We start from the raw sequence: 23,371 nt of genomic DNA on the forward strand, positions 1-23,371 counted from the left end.
GCAAAATAAATGGATTAGGCTTTGCAGAACAAATTATGTCTTGTTAAGTTGTTTGTCTGGGATCAGTATTAGGATTCAGACTTAAAGTAGCTAAGTTTCTAACTCAATATCATCCAAAATCTTCAACATTGAAAACATGATTTATTTGTCAAATTAAATCAACATTCATGTTGTGATCTTACCGGAAAAAGATGGGCTTTTGATATCCAATATTTAAGACAAAATAAACATTTCACCATTGGTACACGAATCATGTACCATAATGCGCTTCGGCCCCAGTTGTACCAAGAGACGAGGCTAGACACATTGCACCAAATCAAACCAGACGCTAGAAATTTGCACTCTCTTGAGACTGCTGGCTTATTTCGCCGAACATAACTGATTTGAAATTGGAGTAAAAACGGAAACCATTGAATGTAAATCAGTTTATATACATTCATATTACATTATTATATGCGTTGCGACCCACTTTTGTCAATTTCTAGGTCCCAAATGTTAGCGATTTAGCTCCTTTAAAGTTAGTTGTACCATGTATATAGGCCTAATATAAATTTTAAAAATAGGCCTCTTGATTTGTCCGACAAAAACGAAATATTTAGATAGTTTGAACAACTGTCAGTGTCAATTTGTGGTTGGTTTATAATCTAAAGTTCGTCATTTATTGTTAGAACCTTGAATGATTATGTCTCACCAATTGATTAGTTAGAAAACTTGTCGTTATTACTGATTTTGATCATTTGTAAAACTTGCAAATTTAGTTTGTTTACAACGTGAAATTTAGCGGGAAACACCGCACTTCCGCTTCCTGGAATTGGTCCAATGAAATTCGCAAATAAAGTTGACCTACTTTCAGACAGTCGGAAGACACAGCAAATTTCTAAAACAATCTAATCTTCTCAAAATTTAGAAATTGGGGTATGTCTTCTAAGAAACGAATTCGAGAAAATGGAAGCAAAACAGATGAAAATGAAGCAAAAAAACAAAAAACAGGTCTTCCTGCTCATACTGGTGGCAAATCAACAAAAGCACCAAACCATTCTATAACATCAACAGTAGGCCTAACAACAGCCACCCAAAGTTTCTTCTCCAAATGTAGAATGTTTATTTTAAAAGCAGGAATTGAAAAAGCCAGATTAAAAATATTCGAAACTCAAGTAGAAAAATATGGGGGAGAAATATCGGATAGTTTTAGAGATGATGTGACTCATATTATTGTTGAGGATAAAATTGATTTGGAAAAGTTGTGTCGTCTGCTAAAATTAGATAAACCACCAATAGACATTCCTATTATAAAATCAACATGGTTAAGCACATGTTTTCGTGAGAAACAGTTAACAGACACAAAAGACTTTACCCTAGACGTCCAACAATACAAAGATGCAAAGTCAGAAAGTGATACCAAGAACGCGATGGAAGATAACATTTTAACTAATGATGCTGTTCAACCAAAATTGGAAAACAGCGAAAACAAATCATACAAGAAAGTTGGGATTATGTTTAACGCCTTCACTAAGCCATCCAAAAAGACTGAATCAGATAGTGACTATGTTGAGAGTGATGATAGTGATTATGGTGAAGGAACTAGTACCAGTACAAGTGATTTTTCATCTGACATATCCCCTGTCAAAAGTTTTCCAGTAGGATTTCATTTTGTAGCCTAATGTATATAACAAGTGAAATCTTTGGTACAATTTACAAATATGTGGTTGGTGTGGATAAGTGAATGTTAAAACCAATTCCATTCATTTCAGAATATATAATAAATGTCCAGTTGTCCACCAAATTCTTCTTCTTAGTTCTAGTCTCAGTGGTAAATGTCAATGGTAGACAGTTATTTACTAGCCCAATCTCATCCAGTATTTATTTTACTCTGGCTAAAATTCATTATGAAATTGTCAACTACCATACTAGTTAAATCAGTATCAATTACTAGTGTACAATATATTAGTCAAGAAATCTATTTATCATTTCATTCATCTTTCAGGTTGGAAGCTGGACTTGTGCTCATTCATCCAAAAATCCTAAACCAAATATGAACCAAGCCATTACAGCTAAACTAGAGGTGGTATTATAGACAAATTGTGATTTTTAACACTTTTATAGCATTCTGTATATTACTCTATACATGTATGTACTTATATTTTGGTGAGGACTATTTGCAGAGATACATGTATGGTTACCAATAGTCTATCTTATATTATTGTTTAATGTGAGTATTAAATAACTCACTGGCATTGATCAGTGAATTATATTGTGACGATCTCTACTAGATTTAACTTGTTTGTATTCTTTGGAATAGGAAATGGTGAAAACCTATGAAAGTACAAATGATAAATGGAGAGCTTTTGGTTATCAAAAAGCAATTCAGGCTCTACGAAGTCACCCTAAACAAATATCAACATGGGAGGTATGTGGATGTTTATCATCAAGAGTACATTTGGAGGTGGAGTGGAAAGAGAAACTACCCAGAAGTTTCTACTCTGTTATACGCCCACATTTTCATCTGGACATATATTGTCGTTGCCCCTGTCCATCCAGACGTCCGTCCACAATTTGTTTGTGGACACTCTACAGGACACAATTCTTATCCAATTTTGACGAAACTTGAAATACAGGTTTATCTCCAAAAGATCTGGGTTCCTTTCAATATTGGCTTGTATCGGATCGAAACTTGGTGTATGATGGCCCCTGATTGTACGAAAAATTACGTTTTTAGCTTGTGGACACTCTAGAATATCAAATTTAGATGAAACTTGAAATATATGTTTATAACCCAAAGATCTCTGTTCCTTTCGATATTCCCGCATATTGGACCGCAACTTCCTGGATTATGGCCCCTGATTATTTAAAAAATCGTGTTTTTAGCTTGTGGTCCCCCTAGAGGTCACAATTTTATCCGATTTAAAAAAACATTCAAATATATCACTTGTTATACCATAATGATGATTGAGTTCGGATTTCTTGAAAATCAGATTGAAACTGCTGGACAAAATGACCGCTCTATGAATGCAAATAGTGTTAAATTATGTAATATCAAGGTTGTAGACCCTCTAGGGGTAACAATTTTTATCTGATTTTTAAAAACATTTAAATATATCAGTGTTACAATCTAATGATGATTAAGTTCGAATTTTATTTGATGAAAATCAGACCGAAAATGTCCGCTTCTTGTATGCAAATAGTGTAAAAGTATGTAATACCAAGGTTGTGGACCCGCTAGAGGTCAGAATATTTTTTACCTTGTTTTCTGTCTATCTCTTCAAAAATGTAGGCATATCGAGCATATCAACTGCTTGTTTAATCTTATAGAATGAAATGGAGTTTAACATGAGGCTAATGAAGTGTGCTTTTTGGGAAATGTTAACTGGATAGTAATGTGTCAATGTGTCAGTTTACTCTACGTTGATTTCCAATTCCAAGGTTTCTTTTAAATGCATGATATCATGCAGACACTACCATGTTTTTTCTATCCCATCCAAACAACTAGATGCTGTTCCTTGTCTAGGGGAAATCAGTTTGAAAATTCTGAAGACCCTTTTCAGCGAACACCAGGATTGAACCCAGAACCTCCTTTTAGTTAACAAGTGACTTTTCACCAAGCCACAATAATGTCTCCCAAATACATAAGATGAAGATGGGATTTTGTTCGGTTTGCAGCTCCCATTTTACAGGAGTTATTCCCCTTATCATACTTACAAGTATTTATTATTACTGCTTGGCTAGATATATCATAGCTTTTATTTCTTTATTTATAGGAAGCGAGAAATTTACGTGGTGTTGGTGCTAAATTAGCTGATAAGATATGGGAGATAGCTGAGAGTGGTGAACTGCGTAAATTAAACGAATTTAAATCAAGCGATGAGATTAAGATATTAAATATGTTTACGGATGTATGGGGTGCTGGTCCCACTACTGCAAGAGCATGGTACCAACAGGTATTATATTCTTCTGCATTCTTTTCATATATATTGAGGGACATGAATATTTTATCATATGGAATAATATAAATATAAACTATTTATTGTTGTCATTCCATGTATTTAATCAAATGTTTGTGATTTTAATTTGTCGAAAAGAATTCATTTTTACAAATTTAATTATAATTTTGACTTTGTTTGTATTAGGGATTTCGAACTTTAGAAGATCTAAGAACCAAAGCTAAACTAACCAGTCAACAGAAAGTAGGCGTTCGACTGTATGATGATTTATTAGAGAGAATGCCAAGATCAGAGGCAGGAGAAATAGAGAGTGTTGTAAGTGTATGCTGGACCATGAACTATATTTTATTGGATGTGATGGATAGTCGTTTCAAAATAAAATGGGGTTTAATTAAATTAATCGAATGCCAAAAAGTGACAATGTATCTTACTTATAGTTCCATGGCTAATTCAAAGAGGCCTCGTCATTTTAAATGTACATTAATAAGACCCTAGTATTTTAACAATTACAATTATTCTCTAAATATATTGTGGATTTATTATTGAACAGGTAAGGGAGGCAGCTGAATCAATACAAAGTGGTATTATATCTCAAGCTTGCGGTTCATATCGTAGAGGAAAGACTACATGTGGTGACGTAGATGTATTACTAACACACCCAGATGGTAAATCACATCGTGGTGTGTTTACTAAACTAATAGAAAAGTTAACTGATGAAGGTGATTAATTAAAATGATGATGTACACTGTATAGTAGCTACAAATTTGTTATGTATAGTTAGATAAATGATTGAATTACCAAATAAAAAATACCAGATTTATACTACCTGTTTGAATATCATAAAGGCACAATATTCAGACTGAAGGAAAAATACTGGCCATATGCATTAAAAAGTAGTCCTAACAAAAAGCATATTGGTCCAAAAATCAATTAATCCTAACATCAATTATGGCCATCTAAAATTCACGATAATTTCTATTTATTTCATGCTGAAATCTTGTTATTGAATGACTGAAGGATAACTCATTTCTAACCTAGGGTCTTTGTTTTAATCATTTAAATTGAAATATGGAAAATGGTTATGACACATTGAGATTTAAGGAAATCATATACAATCATTGTAAAATATCATTATAATCTATCATGATTATACGGGAGCAGAACAATTGCCGACCACATTGTTTGTATTTTGTTATGTTGTTTTACATCATATACTATCTATAATGTCACTGACACATGTCCAACACATGGCGACAGTTTCTATATTCTCTTATTTGAACAGGTTGTTCCCCAGCTATAATCTGTTCTGGCACTTGTGTTCAAATATGGCTTATTTATTTTGTAATTATCTATAACTGTTTTCAATTGAAATACTATCTTGGAAAGAAATCGTACCAGTAGTTATTTCTGTTTGCAGTAAAATTTACAGTTATGTTATTATGATTTGATGATGATTACATGTATAGATACTTAATAGGCCTCATTCATCATTTAATAAACTATACTAAAAAAAGAAATAAAATGGCCGGCAATTGTTCTGTCATCAGTTATCCTAGATCCGATTATACTGTATCTGAAATATTTATTATATAATAATAAGAATATGTGATATTAAAGATCTGTTTCTTATGTTTTCAGGGTTTTTAACAGATCATTTGGTCTCAATAGAAGATAGTGGTAATCAGAAAAAATATCTTGGTGTTTGTATTTTAAAAGGTGAAAATAGAAAGGTACTGGTAACTAAATTATCAGATTTATAAAAAAAACCCAGCTATATAATTGGCAGTGCTCTTGTTTTTGTTATTGAAGCGCTCGATAATTAGTATTTTTAATTTCAGCATCGTAGATTGGATATTATAGTTGTACCATATGATGAGTATGGGTGTGCTCTAGTCTATTTTACTGGATCTGCCCATTTTAACAGATCTCTGAGACACATGGCTAAAAAGATGAATATGTCTTTGAATGAACATGCCTTAAAATATGGAGTTGTAAGAAAGGTAATGGAACCAATATTTCATTTTCTGTGGATTCATCAAGTCGTCACGGTCAGTCTCAGATAATATTTTCACTTACTTACTGGTATATAAGAAGTAAGAACATACATATCCTAATTTTGAAAATGTGAAATATCTCAAGATAGTAGAGCTACGTTAGTAAAGTTTGGTGAATTGTTCATTCATACCATAAGGAGACATGCAGACATTTCATCTATCTACATGTGTTCATATAGGATTATGAGAACTTGATGGAGTAATATGTGTCTGTGTCTAATATCTTTACAAATCTATTTGGTGTCTTGGTTTTCATCCAATGTTTTGGTTTTATTAATTAATACTTAATTGACACAACTACAGTAGAGATGCTTACCATTGGTATTTGATGACAACTGGTGCCATTTTCTCATATGAGAGACTTGTCAACTTACTGTTACTCATAAAATGCGTCCAGGGATTTTGTACTTGACAACTAGTGAGGGTATCTTTATAACTACTTCTGTATTTTATTATTTCAGGGTAATGAAAAAATTCATGAAGGAACTATTATCCCAACACCAACAGAAAAATCTGTATTTGAACATTTTAAAATTCCATATAGACCACCAGAAGAAAGAGATCATTGATGGCTGGATATTTATTTATTTATTGAATTGTTAATATTTTGTGGTCATTTGATGAGTTTGCTCCCTATGGCCTACAGTATTTTTACATAATCATAATATCATATTTATTATATAGTGCAATAATACTAATATGGTTTAAATATTATTCACAAAGCATAATTTCATGTAATTGTAATTAGTTTACATAATTCTGTTTCATTTATTACATGATTATTTAATTTGATACAATTTTAAATTTTTTAATTTATTAGAATTGTCTTAATTTTTTTAATTTATTAGAATTTGTCTTAAATTTTTTAATTTATTAGAATTTGTCTTAAATTTTTATAAAATTCGCTCTATGTAAATTTTAGCCTTTATTTTTTATGTCATGTTATTTATTTAAACACATGTTATTTCATTAATTTTGTTTAAGTTATGATTTTTCACTTACTCTCACTAGTCTGAATAATTATAACAAGCCTGGCACACACTACGCTACAACTTAAGTGACAAGTTTGGCGACAAATAGCGCCGCAATATAAGTGGAGTGAGCACACTACACGTCGACTTTGGCGAACACGAAAAAATAACCTGTCACGTGCTTCATCATGTGACAACTCTAAATGCATTTAGATCTTTTATATCAGGTGGTGGCGTAGTCGTCTTAGTACAACATCGGTAGAGCGCAGTGCGTTTATAGTATTCTAAGTAACAAGTTCAAATTGGGCGACTTATGTATGCATAGAAAACAGGCCGAGTGAAGATGAACCCAGAAATATTCCAGAGTATCCTAAATATAATTAGCCCTCTCATTTTCTTGGTACAGGTACTGGTAAAAACATCCATTCTAATTACCATCTATGAATCCTAGGACTATATTATTATTGAGTATATTGCTATACGGAAAAATCCACAGGGCCTACGATATGTATTTGACATGTTTCTTTTCTTACGATAGTCTAACAAAATAAAATTTACAGTTCGCACATTTAATAAGTGCCAGGATTGAAAACTTAATTTCAATTAGTCAGTTAGGCCTAAATTGGATTACCCGAGCCACTTATACATGCAACAGAAAAATTTCTGAGAAACCTCGTGAGAAACCAAAAATGATTGTTTTAATAGGTGAATTTATTTCCTTGTTTACCGCTTAACTTTTCGCTGAGGTGAGCACATTACACAATTTGTTGCCGAAGAAGCGACGAGTTGGTCGATCATATCAAACATGTCAGATATCAGCGACGATCGCGCGTTGGCGACGAAAAATCGCTAGCGACCGAGTGCGCACACTAGGCGAGTTTTTGATTTTTCATCGTCCATGACCGAAATCGCCTATATCGTCCCTAGGACTATTCATGTCACTAATCTGAACCATGCTTTCAAATCTCATTCTTGAAAGATTCTACAGTCATTGGCACCTTCTTCCTGCTAATATTACCAACTAAACATATGCATTAGAAAAAAGGTGTTCACAAGTTATTGTGGACCACCAACGGATCGAGTCAACGAAAATTTTTATATGCCCACGTGGAAATGTGGACGTATATTTCCTTCGCCCCCGCCCGTCTATCGGTCGGTCGGTCTGTCCGCCCGTCCGTCGTACACAATTTCTTCTGAACGCTATAACGCTAAAAGTTATGATCCTATTGTTTTTGTAATTGATATATGTTGTTTACATTTGTGGGACGAGGAAGCCTATTGAATTTCAGCAATTTTCGTTAATTACTTCTAGAGCTATGGCCCTTGTGTCACATTGTTGCACCTTGTGAACGCACTATAGCCAAAAGTTATCATCCGGTCTTTGTGAAATTTATATACATTATTTGAATTAGTGAAAGGAAGAAGTCTTTCGAATTTCAACAATTTCCGTTAATTAGTTATAGAGTTATGGCCCTTGTTTCACATTGCACATTATGAACGCTCTATCATCAAAAGTTATCTGACGATCTGTATGAAATTGATATGCGTCATTTAAATTAGTAAAAAGAAGAATCCTATAGAATTTCAGCAAATTCCGTTAATTACGTCTGAGTTATGGCCCTTGTTTCACTTTGTTGAAACTTGTGAACGCTCTAACCTCTAAAGTTATCTGCCGATCTGTATGAAATTTATATTCGTCATTTAAGTTATTCCAGAACATATTTTGTGACAAGCTTCATGAACTCTCGGGGTGGCTTTGGGTGTATGTTTCGTTTACTGGCATCCTATCTTGATGAATCTGTTGGAATATACATGTAGGCCTATAAATGAAAGACTAGCCAGTGAAGATTGATAGACCAACAGAAAAATGATCAAGGATAGGCCTAACATTTAAAACGTTTAAAATAAAGATCTCTTTGGGAAGTAATTGTTAATTTCTACCAAAACTAATTTCTGCTTTATTTATATCTAACTTCTTGTTTACAATGTAGAGCAAGTGCATCCGTCAATATATACTAATGTCCAAAAGAAAGTATACACACTAAAAATATGACTAAGTTTTATTTTGATTAAAAACATTTGAAAAAAAACTTTACTGGGTTTGTCTCTTGCGTCCAAACTCAATATTCTAAGCAAAATAAAAAAAAAAGCGAAACAGATTGACATTGTACCCAAATGCCGCATACGATGGAAAACGACTTTGGTTGATGCAGCACGAAATGCACAGCTAGTGTATACTTTCTTTTGGACATTAGTATATATCAATCGTATGGAAATCTAAATAAAAATTATTTTAACACACTGGAAAAAAAAGGTATAAATCTGTCGACGTAGGCCTACTTCCGCAATTCAGTATCAGATTAACGTTCTCTCGTTGTGCATGTACTTAAAAGCTATTAATTTAAATTCGCCCCAATAAAAAAAAACTATAGGCATAGTTCAGCGGTCCCCATTTCACATTGAGATACTTAAAAGACTTTTAAAACGTCTCGAAACAGCTGCAGGTGTTTGTAAAAAAAAGTTTTGAATAGGGACCTTAGATGCCCTCTATTCGATATATAATATCTTAAATTCTTTGAAAACTTTTAAAATGTATTTAAACAACTGCAGATGTTTGTAGATGCCCTCTTTCCGACATATTTCATAAAGCAATAGCAATGAGTGTAATGAGCCGATGAACTGCACTCAAGTAGCTCGTAACCCCTTCCTCAAGGATATGTCTTATCTGGCATTTTTAGAAAAAAAACATATACATTTATAACAAAATATTTTACCGAATCGCAATCCAATAACTATTTGGTCTTTTTGAGTTTGGGTATCTCGTAATATATTCTACAATGAATTAAAACAAAACCTTCTACCTGCATGATAAAAGACCGATTTTTGTCCGAAGAATTAATTTAGTAATAACTCCAAAAGACATCAAATTTGTCCACTATGCATTTGATGTGGGATTGTTTTTTTGTGTGTGCACTCTTTCAGTCGGTACGCCAATCTCTCTACATATTAGATCTTTTTCGATATTTTTTTCAAACCTGCTGCAATTGTTTGGGGAACCCTTTCGAAATTCACAGTCGCACATAGATTTTGCGCTATTGTTGTTGTTTTTATTTTTTAAAAGGCTTTATTTTATTTGACTTGGCCCAAAAAGTTTCTCCTTGGCATAAATTCCCGTCTTCACCTTTAACTGTGACGGTGGAGTGGGTCAAAATTAATTCCCTCACTCCCCTGCCCCACTTCGCACATTTTATCAAATGGTGCATATTACTACTTGCATGTTCTTATTTTTGCCTCTCGTCACATTTTGGGTGTAATTAATACTTTCTTTCAAGGTAACAACTACTTATATTTAAAAATATATAAGCGGATAATATATCTATCATTGTAAACGTCTTTTCGGACATGTTGAAGCCTCGATCTATTGTATTACAATTATCCTCTTAATTTATTGTGACGAGAACTGGCGACCCTTTATCCCTTTCATAATTATATGTATAATTTGTTTCCGACAAAACATTCACTAAGCACGAATGTATTTTTTTAAAGGTGCATAAATCGCTGTGGAAAAAAAGGGTAATATTTTGAATTTACATAATCACTGATTTAGGCTTATCAAATGTGCAATAATTTTTGAAGACGAAGGTCACTTGTGGAACGTGTGACAAAAGACTGTGTGTATAAAATTCGGGAAGTTGGTTTGTAAATTAATTGAATGAACTACGGGGATAGATACACATAGCCTATCAACATGTTCTCTGATAAACTCGTTATCTTTTTGGCTGTGATTCAAGGTTTCCATTGTTTGCCAGGTAAGTAATATATTTATGTTACATAACATACTATTATACTTGTGTAATTAGTCGTGTAATACAATACCACCGAATATACTAGGGTCAACGAGGGATTATTATCAATCAATATATCTGCAGCTCTATAATTTATCCATTTAAAGACTCGTCATGGAAATAAAAGGGGTCTAATGTTTACACAAAAAAAACCCCAGATGATTTGATACGATACATCATTAATGTTTGTGAATGCATTGTAAAAAATATTTCATTATTTATACAAATTCCGTACTATGAGAACTCGTCAACGTTGAAATACTGGATACATATTGTTGGTCCCATGCTTTTTAGTTTCCCTAAAGATGATATATAGTTGACCAATAGTTCGAGGTTTAAATCAGCTAGACCTCAGAAACTTCCGATTCTAATAATGACAGGCACACAAAATAGATTCATTGCGTGTTATAATAATTTGATTCTCTGCCCCACTAAAATAAATTTTCCTAAAGATAAATCACGCATCAACGAAACACCCCACCCTAGCCTCGACGGACAACCAAGCTTCAGATTAACACATGTCGGTCCAGTGATCGACTGTAACTATAAACCGTTTGGCAATGCGACAATAACTTCTATTAATTTGTAAATAACACCTTTTTTCTTTCTTTCTTCAACTCTAGCTGTATCAGAACGAAGAGTCAGTTCTGCTCATCAATTTTCTAATGCTGATAGTTTGAGATGTATGCAAGCAACAGAAAGATGTATGGCCCCATTAAATTTTTTACGTGACGCTTTTGTAAAACTAGATTTTTCTTCTGTAACTGCATCACAAGTTAACGGTTTCTGCAGGTGAGTTTTCCCCATTGTAGCTACTGCAAGGAGCCATGGTGGTTCGCCAACCTGGCTGGCCCGTGTTCGACCGAGAAAGTTTATTGGGATTTTCCGGCATGTACCCCCTTGTCAGTGCTGCAGGACCGTGTGCCTAGCAAGGGACAAGCGTTCGGATGGGAAGAAAAACCGAGGTCCCGTGTACAAACTGGCGTGCACGCTAAAGAACCCTTGAAAGAATTCGATAACAGAGTAGGCCGTAGTGCCACTGACCGGGAAAAATTTCCATCATTGCACCCTTTATGGCGTATGCCCGCTTTAATTAGCCCAGTCGATGCAGAACAGTATGACGTTAAACCCTATTTAATTTCATTTGTTACGACGGATCGCTTTGTTTTAGGTTGCGACAGGCTTACTAATAGCAGATCTACAAAGAATTGTTTTTCACTCTTCATTACGCTGTTTACAATACCATTTTGTAAGCCCAATTATAAGCCCTGCATAAGATCGGAATAAAGTCGGCAGATGATTTGAGACATTTTATCGGGGTTTTTTTTTTTGGAGGGGGGGGGGGGTGTCACAAAATTCTTAATAAATATACATTATGCAAGAGCCAAATCTAGCTATTGCGGATCTTTCTTTAGGCCTGAAATGTTATCTGAATTATTAATTAGACATTAATTATCTTATCCAGACCATAATCAACTCTCGATGTCATCGCTAGCCTGTGATATTTACTAGATTAGAATCCGATCTGCTGCTCAACGCGCATTAATGATTAAATCAAAAAATAGATAATTCTCGGTTCAGAGTGGACCAATTATAGTGAGAACTACCAGCTATTTATCTAATCCCCATAATGTATCTTTAATTTCAGTGCCCATTTGGAGCATGCCACAGCATGTCTTAGAGATATTGTTTGTGCCATTCCTATGCCACATCTGAAGGTTATATCTAGATTGATTAACTGGCTTTGTTCAACCAAAGACGGTAAGTCCACAGTTTTTAAGAAAGAGAATTAATCAACCAATATTTTATCGAGTTGGATAAGCTGTTACCTGTTACTATTTCTTAAGCTACAAGCAAACTATTTAGAATCCGACTTTACTTTGTTAATCAAGATAGAACTCATAAACAAAATAAGGTCGCACAGCTCAAACTGTCAATAACCCCGTCGTCGATAATTATTCGGACTTTTAAATGTCAAAGATATTTATCGACAATATTTGGGATTTCGCACGTATGAATTAGTAATACACGACTAGATATTTCAATCAATTAGTTAAAATTATCAGGTCATTTGTCCAGAGAAAATGCATAATCTTCGAAATTCGCAATTATTTCAGTCTCGAATATTTTTTTTTTAAACCTTTTTTCAGATTTCATCAAAAGTAAGTCGTGTTTTACATCTGAGAGCTTCAGGGTGCATGCTAAGCCATGTTTTACACCACCTACAATGATGTGTACCAGTGGTAACTGCCCGTAAGTAGCACAATATGTAGATATGTTTTCTAACCAATGGCCATATTAAAACACTGTAACAATTGATTATAATACCCCATGTCAAGTAACTAAAACATCTCACCATGTCAAGTCACTGTAACATCCCATCATGTCAAGTCATTGTAAGGCACACCCACCCCACCATGTCGAGTCACAGTAACATCGCACCATGTTATGTCATAGTAACGTCCCATCATGACAAGTCACTGTACCACCGTGCCAAGTCACTGTAACGTCCAATCATTGTACCACCATGTCAAGTCACTGTAACATCCCACCATGTCAAGTCACTGTAACATCCCATTGTAACATCCCACCATGTCAAGTCACTGTAACATCCCACCATGTGAAATAACTGCCTCGTTCTTTATTACAGTACACCTTATTCTTCATTGGCAGCATGTCTGGCCCCACACCTTCAACAAGACCAAAACTGTACATCAGAACACATCAGCTACATTTCTAGATATTTCCAAAATCTCGATATGAGAAATGTTTAGTAAGCTAGATCTAATTGGAAAGAGAAAATTAATATGGTGACCTGTGTGTCAATGATTTATAGAAAAGGTTTTTTGTTACTCTGTAAACGTGAACGGATTTCTGAACGATATTATTTTATAGTAATATTTTTTACGGCATTATCTCATAATCTATCCATTTTTCGTATTGTATCACACAGCAATGTATTGTCTGCATCAAAAACGCATCATGAAGAAACTCATATATCTATACTATGTCATGTTTTGTATTCATTGAAAATGTTAATAAATAAAATGTTAAAGAATTGGTGTACATATTTTGTAAGCCCAAGAGGGCAAACCCTCTACAATCTGTTCATCACAACTTGGGTGTGTACCTTGGTTAGGATCTCGTGGACACTGACCTTGGATCGCATCGAGAAAAGTATCATTTTTCCCGCTAAATTTAGATGTTCAGCGTTACTACAATATATGTAAATACTTATTAAGATTATTATAGGAATGGTAGACGGAAATTGTTGCGACTGTAGCTCGTTGGTCTCAGTCAATAATTGATATATATATACTTTCTTAACGTCTTACTTTTCGGTACCTGCTGGACTAATGAAGGCGGACATGCAAATTTGTTAACGTGCTGACAGTGGTATACACGGCACCCCCGGGTCTAAGTGAAGGTGGTGCATTTTGCGTCATAGGTTTGAGTTTTGTTCCCCCAATGAAATGTGGTTTCACTTCAATGTATTTTCAATGCTATGATCATAATCATAATGCTCAATTGCTCATGAACCAGTGTCAAAGATTTAGTGTGACTCAGATACGCTACAAATCGACACCTACCATGTCCCACAAAGCCCCGAATTTCTCAGCGTCTGGGGCAGAGAATCCTTCCTAATGATATAAATATTAAGTTTTTGTGCCCCCACAGGATCTGGTTTCTCATGCAAAATCACCCGTCACCAATCTGCAGACTGACAAGAATTGGAAAGTCCCACAGAACAATCTCGGCCAACACCGGGATTGAACGTATAGCAGCTCCTGTTTAGTGAGCCTCCCTGGGTCCCTTGGATTTCTGAAGTTGTACTGTGGATAAAATGACTTAAATGTAGTTAAGCGTTTACGACACGTTAAATTCTTTTCATCTCTTTATAAAATGGAAATTGTTGATATAGTTTTATTGATAATGTTTGAGGGCGTATCCTGTTTTTACTTGTGACGAAATAAGAATAGGTTTGCCATAGATAAGAAAACGGTAGGCTAAGGATTCGTCTTCCACCCACGATAATACCGAGAGTATAATAGACCAACACACGATTCATAATGTTAGCGTATTATATATTATTATAGGGAATTCAACAGGGTCAGTTATTTTTAGAAGGGACTCGTGTGACGATACAGTCAGTTGGTTATGTACATGTACATATAAGCGCACGTTTATTTGTTGACGACACACCTGCTGAGTGTGGACTGTTATTACACAACGGATATACTTTACCTCAGTGAATAGCCGGAACTTCAAGGTAAGACATCTCAGATGGTAAAACTACATTAAATTATAATTTACGACACAGTATGAATACATTTAAATAGAAAGAACACATTGGCGATTGTGATTTTCCTCTCAAACTCAAAGTGAAATAGAAAGAACATATTGGCGACTGTGATTTTCCTCTCAAACTCAAAGTGAAATATATGTTTGGCATGTAAAGCGACAACACATTCTTTAGAACACCTTTCTGGACAGCGTTCTTTACATTTTTGCTTTGTCGCGTCACACCTTCTATTATCCCGAGTGGATGAAATTTTATAAAATCGCTAAATGTACATATATTTAAATAAATCAATTTAACCCGAGAATTATACACTAATCTACATCTCTAATAAACCAAATCTAAAAGTACGCGTAAATAGAAACTGATATATTTGTAATTTGTTTCATTCAATTGTACGTAATTATTAAGAACCCGTAACAGTTCCAATTCGAAACAAGAAGCCGAACATCTGTTAGACCTACTGTTTTTAATGATATAAAGTTGCTGGTAATATCTGATATTTGATTTCAGAAGAGACATGGCAACCGGGGGAAGCTATGAACAACACCCTTCCTATAACAACAGATACAAATTATCTAGCAGTGATACAGACTTCAGTCCACGGCAGAACAGATTATCCAGTATTGCAGAAGCTATGGAATATGAGTTATATTTTGGTCATTTGTCATTTTCAGAGCCAAAGTCACCAGACGCAATGAACAACAACAATAAACAATTTACTCGTATGGCATCTTCTGAATCACATCATTCGGATGACGTTTTTGTGGACATGGGGCATGATCAACTTACAAATAAAACAAACTTAGGCAAAACAACATCAACTTCATCCACGTCGAATATTTTGCCGAATCCATACAACAAAATAAACCATAAATTTCACAGTACAATTTGGTGTTGGTATTGCTTTTATTTCGTGTTCTTCTGTTGTATGCCAGCCGTTCGCTTTATGGAGATGTCGGATAAAGAATATCGAAAAGGCGATGATATGATGGCCAAGAAACACGGTCGTACAGCAAGTGCTTGTTATATATTAGGAAGTGTTTTAACAGTTGTTATTTATTCGTGTATTTTCTTCCTGATTATATACTTTTCTACATACATGACGTCGTAAAACAACATCTTATTCAACACAATAACATTAATGACAGTAATAGTGTGGTAGTTATTATATGTTACATCCTATACAAACACTTATTTGAATATATTATCAAGGTGTGATAATCTAGTGTTGGGATAGTAGACATGTGATATACCCTATACTGCACCTTTTGAAGGATGGGCAATTGGAAAACCCTAAGCAACGGTAAACGGAAGTGTAAGCCACAACATTTTGTTACAAGGTGTTCCCCTTTTCTAATCACGAACAAGCATTCCATCAAATACACGGTGTTAATGGTGTACGTTTCCAGTATTTTTTTTTTTTAAAAATTACTGATTTGTGTCGTTAATAAACAGTGACAATTCCATTGTGAACATTTATATAGAGAAAATATAATCCATGGTATAGTTTCTCTATGATTTGTGGTGTTTAATCAAAGACCAAAGCTGAATTTCATGAACTAAAGTTTTATCTTATGTATTCATCATGTATTTATTATGACACATTCTGTTTCTCAGGGATTGATACCTGTTCTACTGTGTTTTGTATATTTCAGAGTTGCATTAAATGCTGAACCTTAAATAATGTTAACTATCTGTGCCATTATGGATCGATATTTTAATCTCATTGTATATGAACATTTTCAATAAATTAATAAAAATATTTAATTTTTATATCATATTCAAATTGAAAATTCATTAAATTGTTAAAATTCGGTACCATTAACAATTGCATTTGAAATCTTGATTTGATTTTGATTTACATCAGACTGCATCTGAAACGATTTGGCCAGAAAACTATAAAATTCATTATAATTAAATTTATGAAAAAATGTCAAGTTTGTCTCCTACGTAAGATCCAGAGTGATCCAATATTTAACCAAATTCAAGTCTATTTTTTCTTTGTTGGAAATATGTCTGTATGCAACTATATTTCTCAAGATGAACTATTGTCTGTGTGCATGTCTCAACTTGAGAGAATAAAAATATCAACTTGTGGGTCTATCAACAGTAGTTGAAAAAAATAATGACTTAATCCCCCCCCCCCCCCAGTCACAACTAAGGCGTCTTTTCCTTATAGAGTATGTAGTCACAACTAAGGCTTCTTTTCCTTATAGAGTATCTCTTGTCGGTAAATGAATGAATTTAAAGGTCGGATATATTTTATGTGGGATATTGATTAAATAACCATAGCTCTAACACATTATTGAGTACATGTAAGAAGATAGGGGATGATTTACTAAAACAAACATGTGACTCCCTTAGTCTCTTTATGTTTGTATTCAACAAGAGAAACAGATGTCTTGGATTAAAGATGCATTATGTAAGAGCTAAATCTTCCTATTGCAAATCTTTCTTTAGACCTCTATGACATTATTAATTAGACATTTATTCACATGACAAGTCATAACTTCACTCAGCATGAAATATTTTGACTGAAATTTTCAATATATTCCTTTTTCATTATCTATTTTTATTTAAACTATTATAATAGAAACTGTTTAACTAAACCTTACATACCGTAATGCATCTTTAAGGATTTGTTTGAGGTCAATAATAAAAGAAGTAATACCAAGGTTACTATTATATTTCCTTCTGTTGAATGGCCAAAAATAATTTGGCCCATAAGGTAAACCCTAAATGTAGGTAAGATATACATAATTTTTTTACTGATTTATTTCTCCACATAATAAAGACATTCTAACAGAGATAAAATAATGCCAGCACTAGGAAACAAATATAATTAAAAGAAGGATGGCACATGACAATAGCACAAAAAACAATCCACCGGTCAGATTTGAAACAGTTTCCAACATACTGGTAGGCTGAGGATTTATACTGTAGAAAAGTTAAATTAATATTATTAATTAAAATGAACGTTTTGATCTATAATCTCATTAATATTCTTAGCGCTGAATTGATCAATATGAACAAGTTAAAAATAATATAACTATCATGTGCATAATAACTAATGGAAGAAAATTTAGATCTACAACTTTTTTTTTATAGAATAAATATACATGTATACAAGTGGAAAAGAGAAGTTCTAACTTCTACACAAGATGTTAAAAACCTAGCAATTAGTAAAGGTCTGGAACTCTACTTACAAATGTAACAATGTTAAATACATTAAATAATTTAGTTTTTAGCTTTTGCTTGGTTTGCCACCTTTTCCATGGCAGCTTTTACTTGTTCTTGATCTCCCAGGTAGAAATGTTCAATTGGCTTCAGATCTGCATCCAGTTTATAAACCAATGGAATACCTAAAACATTTATTGAGATTTTAATAATGAAGACTTCAAGTACATGTATACCCCCAAACCACCCCTTAAGTCCTGTTTTGGCTTATTATACATGTACAATAGCTCAAACATTTAGTTTTTTTCTCCTCAGTACTTTTTGAGAATCACATTTAAAAAAGTCATTTGGTAATATGCAGATGTTCATTTCCCAAGCACTTTAGGACACCTGCCCTTTTGTTAGTTATTGTTCAGCCAAGCATTCCTAACATATTACAATATACATAAAACTTTGGTGATGTTAAGGAAGCTAGTGGTTGCTATGAAAAGTCAACTTTGCATATGTGACCGGATAAATTTAGATGTGAAAATAAAAATGAAATGCACAAAATGATATGATAATTGTTTGAAATGGAGTCCTGTTTTGTTTCCTTAATTTTGAATTGTTTTTCTCTGAAACTTATTATTATAGCGTATACAAACTTCAAAGATAAATACTTATGTTTGAAACCAACTTAAAAGTCTTTCAAAACAAAATTTGAATTTATGCACAGTTGTGTTTTGAATATATGCATATTGTGTTTCCAGATTTCTGATGAATGTGTCACAAATAGCATTCTTTGTGTAGCAAGTAGGTGGTTACTTACCTGTAGGTATATTGAGAGCTAGAATAGCATCGTCGGTCATGTTATCCAAATATTTAACTAGAGCTCTTAAACTATTACCATGGGCTGATATCAGTACTCTTTGTCCAGACTGCAATATAGCATAATTATCAATTACAGATAAAACAGGTATTATAATTTGTAAGCAAAATTTGGGAAAAGCTAACAAATATGTAAAAAAATCTATTTATTGATTATTTTTTAAAATATTTTCTGCAAGTTAGTGTGACTTTATAGTGTTTACGAATTAAACTACAATTAAACAGCAGGCCTCTTTAACTGCGGTGTCCTTGGACTGCGGCACTCAGTAGGTTTTGATCTATACTTTTGCAGCTAATCCTTAGATAATCCTGAATACAATAGTGTTATAAAACTATAGTCTGTTTTTTATATCACTTGCCAAACATTGATAATAATAAGCTTGTTGGCAGTTCACCCAGGCTGGCATTTTGGTGTACTACACTGAATAATTGGGTTTATTCTTTATGTATAAAGTTAGGTACCTTTATAGCAGGAACTATATTATCATACCAATATGGTAAAACACGAGCAACTGTATCTTTTAAACATTCACAAGCTGGTACACAGCTACTATCAAGAGTCTGAAAACATTACAATAAATGTAATTAAAATATCACAATATATAATTACAATATTAAGCATCTTGTGATTATTCAGATGTGTCCCAATCAAACACACCATTCATTCATATGTTTATATTGTACATGTGTTTATAAACACCAAAAGAGGGTAAAAAAGTGAATACTTTTTGCGAATCCCCTATCGGAAATTGTTTTTTTCTTTGTAATGCACAGTCTCGAATACAGCCAAAGCATAAGTTTCTACCTGTACCACATTTAAATGACTGATGACGTTCACCTCATAATGAAATGTGTTTTATATTTGAATTTTATTGTTAGTATGAAATGGGGTTTAACATCGTACTGTTCTGCTACGTATTGGGCTAATGAAGACGGGCATACGCCATACAGTGTGCTATGAGGGAAATTTTGCCCGGACAGCGGCACTACGGTTTACTCTTATATCGAATTCCAACTGTCAAGGGATCTTTTCGTCCCATCCAAAGGACCTTGTCAGGCCCGCCGTCCTGCATCACTGACAAGGGGAACCACGCCGGAAAATCTGGATGAACTTTCTCGGATAATGCAAGGATCGAACACCCAACCTTCAGGCTAGCGAGCCAGCGTCTTACCCACTTAGCCACGTGATCCCCAAATTTCATTATTAGTAACATCAGTTAACCAATGTCATTATCTGACATCACAGAATGTCCACAATTTAATGTAACATGAGAACTACAGCTTATGATAAACTTGACGTAGACTGCATCATAATGATAAACCTGATGTAACAGTTTGTATCCTACATGACAAATGCTATCAGTAGTATTAATGGTTTCTTTTTCAATTAAAAGGGGATGATATTAGTTGACAATAATGAATAAATGAATGATATGGAGTTTAATGTACTACTTTACTGCACAAACAAGGATATGAAAACTGTCCTGCACCATGTGGGGAAAACCCAGATGAAATGTCTCGACCAACACTGGCATCGAACATGGACTTCACGGTTAGTAAGACATTGCTGTTCCGCTGAGAATAAAGATAAACTTGACAATACTTACAGAATATCTTCTATCTTTACCCGACCATCTTTCATCATCTGGTGTCAGAGCTGGTGGTGGAATATCATAAGAACGTCTCCATATCTGTTCAATCAAATATAAGCTTATATCTAGTTGTTGACAGGCATTTCATTTTTTCTCATTCTCAAATATGTTTAGTGCACAGGCTTGGAGGTAGACAGGTATTGTTTACAAGATTTTGAGTTGGACACCCTAGATATTTATTTGTATTATGAATATGGCTACAAGATGCTGCACAAAGTAAACCTAGAATATAATTAGCTGTCTTAATTTTCTTTAATTCCACATGTGATCTCTAGGTAAAGGCATTAGAATCATAATATAAATTATATAACACCACTTACATGAACTTGCTCATCACCATATTTCTTGGCTGTTTCTGCTTTATTTAAACCTTGTAAAGCACCATAATGACGTTCATTTAATCTCCAATGTCTATGAACCGGTAACCAATGAAGATCTAATTCATCTTGAACCAAGTATAAAGTTTTGATGGCTCTTTTTAAAACACTGGTAAAAGCCACATCAAATGTGTAACCTTTTTCCTTTAAGGACTAGAATAAAAAAATAATATGGATTTCGCATTGAAAAAGCAAGATCTAAGCCCGTAATGTTTTTATATTCAGTAATCATAGTGTTTGTGTTGTCGGCAGTGAGGATGCCGAATTTTGATAAAAAAAAGTTTTAATTTAACTTAATGACCGAAATTGAAAGACTTTTGGATTATTATATTACTTTTCGAGATTCAAGTTTCACTTTATCTAATGGATTCCTCAATTCCTCAAGTGATGTACATGTACAATGTCAGCAAACTCAAGGAAACAACCATAAAATAAAACATTGGGCATTCTTGGTAAATTAATCATGAGATTTAAAGAAAAGTACACATTTGTAAAAGATAAGCTTACAGATTTTGATAAAATTTTTAAATACTTTCTTATAAAGTATCTTGCAACCAATCTCTCTTTCTGGATTTAAGTATAATACATACATATATAACAGTGCTACCACACCTTTCATTTATACCTATGTATGTCATTATTTCATAATGTATAATTTAAATGCTGCCACAAAAGGGTACTTAGTACTTATATATGTACCATAATAAAATTTCTATCTATGTATAATTTGCATGCTGAACGAAAGTGGTGGTTTATTTAATAAATGTCTATTTAGATTCCCAAATTTTAACCATGTTTCTTATTATTAAACAAATCTACCTGTCCAGCAAACTTGGCTTCGGTTACTCCTTTTTCGGTTAAATCACAATCATACCAACCAGTAAATTGATTACTTTTGTTCCACTCACTTTCCCCGTGTCTAACCAAAACTAATGTGTATGTGGCCATGCTTTTTGAAATGAAATAGGGTTTGACTCGGCAAAAAGGATTAATAATAATATTTGCTGTGTAGGTCAAATTTTCGTCCTGAACAGTTTGCGTCTCTTCTACACTTGGATAACCAGGCTTTATTTCTTCTATTGAAATCTATAGGCTTAAAAGACTACACATTCCGGTCTATCAAGAGTAGCCTTGACATTCACAATAAATTGATCACCTTGACCTTGATTTATCAGAACACTATTTTTTTTTTTTAGCAGACGATAGATTTGATTTTAATGATTTATTTAATATCATTTTCTCAGAGTTGCGTCTTTATTACCGTAACTGTTTTAAACATGGGATATTTTTGATTGAAAAAATAAAGATCACAAATCAGATCTAGGCCTAATCCTTGGCTTTTTTCTTTTTACAGATTTTTTATTTGTTTTGACTTTTATTTCTTCCGGTTTTAAAATCAACTGTCACATAATATGTGGCTTTTTATACTGCTTCAGAATTCTTTTTCGATGCTTGTCCGTGCGCTTCACTACCCTAGGTTCACGAATTTATATTTTTGAACAGTTATTCTCTTTTGCGAATTTCATAAGTAGGCCGACTAAGATTTAAGAAGTAGTTAATTCTTAAAAAAAACTTATTCAAATAAAGCAATACTATTACTAATAATTCCTAGCTACTTTACTGAGTCAAATTTGTGGTACCTGTCCTGCAAGCTTTGCTTCTTGTAATCCAGTTTCAGAAAGATCAGCATCGTGCCAGCCACAAAATAAATTTTTCTGGTTCCATTCACTTTCTCCGTGACGGATAAGAACTAAAGTATAGGTTGCCATTACGCCGGGTTGGCCTACAAGTGCGGGTACTAAAACGCACCGTTATACGGAAACGGTTAGGTTACCGTGACCTTCAGACGGTTTTGTGCTTCATTTGCATGCACAGAGAGCACAACAAGGTTGATAACTCAATGAATTCTACCGGTAATCGGGATCAGACCACTTTTAGGAAGTCAACTTTCTCATATTAGAGATCTTAGGCCTACTTGTTCATAAAATAGTCTTTAGAACTACAATAGTAACTTTTCTTAATAACCACCGAAAATACCTGATTCCATTTAAAAATGCTGAGGATATTAACTTAAACATTAATAATATTCAAGCTAGACACTGATGTACCGGTAATTAATTTGGTTTGATGTGATATTATGGTTAAAGATGTCTGAATATCATATTACAACTGGCGATAGTTTTCCTG

At 33.7% G+C, this 23,371-nt stretch overlaps 2 protein-coding genes and 1 long non-coding RNA gene across 6 annotated transcripts; 2 read left to right on the plus strand and 1 right to left on the minus strand.

The window, feature by feature from the left end:
* Positions 1–842: 842 nt before the first annotated feature.
* On the plus strand, positions 843–6,880 carry LOC126815843 (DNA polymerase lambda). Of its 3 annotated transcripts, none has more exons than XM_050541823.2 (9): positions 843–1,637; positions 1,985–2,062; positions 2,300–2,407; positions 3,756–3,935; positions 4,125–4,253; positions 4,489–4,657; positions 5,577–5,668; positions 5,777–5,938; positions 6,454–6,880. In XM_050541823.2, the coding sequence occupies exons 1-9, from the start codon at positions 918–920 to the stop codon at positions 6,559–6,561; spliced, it is 1,746 nt and encodes a 581-aa protein (XP_050397780.1). In that variant the 5' UTR covers positions 843–917; the 3' UTR covers positions 6,562–6,880. The 3 variants fall into 3 exon arrangements, with proteins under 3 accessions (XP_050397780.1, XP_050397782.1, XP_050397781.1); XM_050541825.2 differs by having other exon boundaries at positions 1,629–1,705; positions 6,454–6,798; XM_050541824.2 differs by lacking the exon at positions 843–1,637 and adding an exon at positions 1,696–1,810 and having other exon boundaries at positions 6,454–6,801.
* Positions 6,881–7,354: 474 nt separating this feature from the next.
* On the plus strand, positions 7,355–15,636 carry LOC126814918 (uncharacterized). Its single transcript, XR_007677801.1, has 7 exons — positions 7,355–7,369; positions 10,510–10,772; positions 11,432–11,600; positions 12,457–12,569; positions 12,959–13,061; positions 13,459–15,078; positions 15,622–15,636. It is a non-coding gene; the product is annotated as an uncharacterized LOC126814918 (long non-coding RNA).
* Positions 15,637–17,868: 2,232 nt separating this feature from the next.
* On the minus strand, positions 17,869–23,048 carry LOC126814917 (2,3-bisphosphoglycerate-dependent phosphoglycerate mutase). 2 transcript variants are annotated; one of them, XM_050540366.2, is made up of 6 exons: positions 22,825–23,048; positions 21,128–21,337; positions 20,763–20,846; positions 19,618–19,716; positions 19,097–19,205; positions 17,869–18,473 (listed from the first exon to the last, which is right to left on the minus strand). In XM_050540366.2, the coding sequence occupies exons 1-6, from the start codon at positions 22,951–22,953 to the stop codon at positions 18,349–18,351; spliced, it is 756 nt and encodes a 251-aa protein (XP_050396323.1). In that variant the 5' UTR covers positions 22,954–23,048; the 3' UTR covers positions 17,869–18,348. The 2 variants fall into 2 exon arrangements, with proteins under 2 accessions (XP_050396323.1, XP_050396322.1); XM_050540365.2 differs by lacking the exon at positions 22,825–23,048 and adding an exon at positions 22,004–22,247.
* Positions 23,049–23,371: the final 323 nt, after the last annotated feature.

This window comes from Patella vulgata, chromosome 3 (genome assembly GCF_932274485.2).
Source record: "Patella vulgata chromosome 3, xgPatVulg1.2, whole genome shotgun sequence".
NCBI classification, from domain to species: Eukaryota; Metazoa; Mollusca; class Gastropoda; family Patellidae; genus Patella; species Patella vulgata.